Source organism: Melanaphis sacchari, unplaced genomic scaffold (genome assembly GCF_002803265.2).
Source record: "Melanaphis sacchari strain LSU unplaced genomic scaffold, SCAv2.0 Contig1697_pilon_pilon, whole genome shotgun sequence".
In the NCBI taxonomy this organism is placed as follows: domain Eukaryota; kingdom Metazoa; phylum Arthropoda; class Insecta; order Hemiptera; family Aphididae; genus Melanaphis; species Melanaphis sacchari.
Window position 1 is genome coordinate 4,754 of NW_020270783.1, and position 3,235 is coordinate 7,988.

Here is a 3,235-nt window from a genome sequence, read left to right on the forward strand (position 1 = left end):
AATTAAATTTTTTCTTATCGTCTTTCTTATCTCATATCTCTCGGGCGCGCCGTTATCGTTATCGTTATCTCCCGCCGCCGTCGTTATTGTTTGATTTTCTTTTACAGTTTTTTTCCGCTTTTCGCCGATTTTCCGGTCTTTGGCGATCTTTTTCCTTCGCGTTCTCGACGCTACGGCCGAGAGCGGGTTTTTTTCGTCCCGTCCGCGCGCGTTCTTCGTTCGGATTCGGTCCTCCGTCGCGGAGGCGGCCGCCCGCCGACGAACGTCACCCGTGTTCCTCCGGTTTTTCTCTCCGCCCGAATCGTTTACTCCTTTTTCGCGTCCGCGCGTTTTCCGATCGCGCGGAACGCGTCTCTCGCGAGCCCCGCGTCCCCGAATTCCGTTCGCGGCCGTCGCCGTCACCTCCGGAAAACGCGTACTCGCGACGCGTTCACCGGTCGGTTATCGTATCGTCGCGCGTGTACTACTGTTTTTTTTTTTACGATACGATAAGGTTGAGGCCACACAGAACGCTACGCTACATATGCTATTTATACTATGTTTGCTTTGTACGCTATGTTCACTATACGGTGCGGCAACACAGAGCAAGCTACGTATACTACGTACGATATTTACTACGAGTCACAGTGAACAGTTATCAGTCATGTTCAAGATGTTGTCAGGTAGGTTGCCTTGGGAAAGTGATAGTAGTGATGATGAAGCTTTGTTATTATTTTCGTTAAATAATAATAATAAACAAAAAAGGAAATGGGTCCATGAAGTAAATATGGAACGTAAAAAGTTTGGTGAATTTCATCATCTTTTAAAACAAATACGAAAAGATGAATTAAAATTTAAAGAATATTTTCGTATGAGTATGAAACAATTTGATCAACTTTTATCAATTATTAAAAAGGACATCGAGAAAAAGGAATTAAATCTCAGGGAAAGTATTACAGCCGAGGAACGATTAGCCGTTTGTTTAAGGTAAGTAATTTAACACTTTTTAAAATAATAATACTTTTAATTTTTAATAGGTAGCCTTATAATAATAATTAATTAGTAATTAAGTTCATGGTAATAATTACTATAATACTTGAGCCCAATCTTTGATTAATTAAATTAAATAGTAACTCTGTTGTTGCGAGTCACCACAAAAATTCGCGTTTTCATACATCACATTCGATGCACTTTCTTGTACTTGATTTGAAGTTGATGGGTGAAAGAATGTTTGACTAGGAGCAGGTATTATTTGACTGACCGGTGAAGGTGTGTCTAACCTAACCACTGTGCCACAACCCGGTGTTTCAGTACTGACGATAGAGGATGTTGGAGTAGCAGACGGTTGGTCCAAGAATTCAGTTTCTGCATTTATAATTGCCCGCATAACTTCTTGCTTGATTCTCAGTTGCAAACGTCGAGGAAGTCGTTTTGTACTCTCACATGCACTAGTAAAGAAAAAATCTAGTTCTCCTGGCTGTTTTTTCACTTGATTTTTGTTTCCAATGAATGATATTATCTTGTCAACATCACTTTCTTTGCTTACATTCTTTTTGCTTGCAACAAAATTATGTTTTTTCTTTTGAGTTTCACTTTCTATATTATTTGACAATGTTAATTCTACATTTTCTTCATTTTGGCTATGTTCTTCAATTTGATTTTCTTCATCTGTCAAGTCCGCGACAGTATCATTGCCATCATAATTATTGACGTTAGTGTAAGTTCTGTAAAATAATAATAATACTGCAGTGTCTACGGTCAAAGAACTGAGGACAATTTAGAAGTTATACTTACTCACGTGGAGTTGACTCGGATAAAAGAAAAGACATAACTTCTTCGTATTTCCAAGGTTTCATTTTCTTAGCAGCCTGTCCACTTTTTGCCTTCCTTCTTAATGTAGCTTGTCTGTGAGAATCCTGTAGCTTCTTCCATTCACCTTTCAGTTCATCCACTAAACAAAAGATAAATAGAAATAGAAATTAAAATCTATATTTATAGACAGTAAACATTTTAGTTTTTTGTTTATTTTATTCTTAGGTTTCTAGCCACTGGAAATTCATTTCGGTCATTAGCTTTCAATTATCGCATGGGCAGGTCTACAATAAGTAATATAGTTGAAGAAGTCTCCTAATCCCTATGGAAAAACCTTCAGCCTATCGTAATGCCTGATCCTAATGAAGATATATGGAGAGCTTCAGAAAAAGTGTTTAAAGAAAAATGGAACTTCCCTCATTGTGTTGCTGCAATCGATGGGAAGCATGTTCGTATTAAGGCACCGGCTCATAAAGGTTCAGAATTTTTCAACTATAAAAAATATCACTCGGTTGTTTTGCTAGCACTAGTAGATGGAAATAAAAAATTCATTTGTGTTGATGTTGGGCAATATGGAAGAGCTAGTGATGCAAGTGTGTATAGTAACAGCACTATTGGAAAGCGTTTAACAAGCTTAAATATGGGTATACCTCCAGATGAAGATTTAGCAGGAAAAAAATTACCCTATGTAATAGTTGGTGACGAGGCATTTCCTCTTGAAAAATATCTCATGAGACCTTATCCCAGAAGTGCCCGGCGACTGGGCGAGGATGAACGTATTTTCAACTACAGGCTCTCAAGAAGCAGAAATACTGTGGAAAATACTTTTGGTATCCTTGCAAACACTTGGAGAGTATATCATAGTCCACTAGAATGTCGAATTGAACTCGCAGATAAAGTAATTTTAGCTACTGTTGTTCTCCACAATTACACACGTCAATTAAATACTCAAACCAATCTAGCAGCTGTTGAAGAACAAACCAACGAAACTAACGTGTTTATACCAATACGAATTGGTACCTCATCGAATTCAAGTAGAGAAGCTTTAAATGTCCGAAATTTATTCAAAGAATATTTTATTTCCAATGAAGGTCGCGTTGAATGGCAGCAAAGAATTGTGAATCGTACAGCTTAAAATAGTTAAAAACTATTCAATTACTATTATTATGATTAAATTGCTATGTTATATTAATTATATTCTACTATAGTACTAAAGTATATTTTATATTAATATTTTACATTTGAATACTTAATCATACATTTTTATAAATACATTATGAAATAGTAAATACATATTATCTACCTGGCTTTTTCAATTCTTTTGAAATGTTGACCCATGCATTGTCACGTATGTTCTGGTTTCGATATTCGTCCAGATTTTTCTTCCAGAGACAAGGATACCTGCGTACTTCCTCTATTAGCTGTTCTAGTAACATCGCTTCAA

General features: G+C 36.8%; 1 protein-coding gene across 1 annotated transcript; it reads right to left on the reverse strand.

Moving 5' to 3' along the window:
- Nucleotides 1-1,050: 1,050 nt before the first annotated feature.
- Nucleotides 1,051-3,235, reverse strand: LOC112592325. The gene is made up of 3 exons (XM_025336343.1): nucleotides 3,095-3,235; nucleotides 1,774-1,930; nucleotides 1,051-1,703 (listed from the first exon to the last, which is right to left on the reverse strand). Exons 1-3 carry the CDS (start codon nucleotides 3,225-3,227, stop codon nucleotides 1,097-1,099), a joined length of 897 nt encoding a protein of 298 aa, XP_025192128.1. The 5' UTR covers nucleotides 3,228-3,235; the 3' UTR covers nucleotides 1,051-1,096.

What these genes read in the sequence shown, in the direction of transcription:
- LOC112592325 (XM_025336343.1), bottom strand. Translation starts at nt 3,227, where the DNA reads ATGTTACTAGAACAGCTAATAGAGGAAGTACGCAGGTATCCTTGTCTC. An exon ending in AAAAGAATTGAAAAAGCCAG is followed by an intron (nt 1,931 to 3,094) that starts GTAGATAATATG and finishes TCTTTTGTTTAG; the next exon opens with TGGATGAACTGAAAGGTGAA. An exon ending in TCCGAGTCAACTCCACGTGA is followed by an intron (nt 1,704 to 1,773) that starts GTAAGTATAACT and finishes ATTATTTTACAG; the next exon opens with AACTTACACTAACGTCAATA.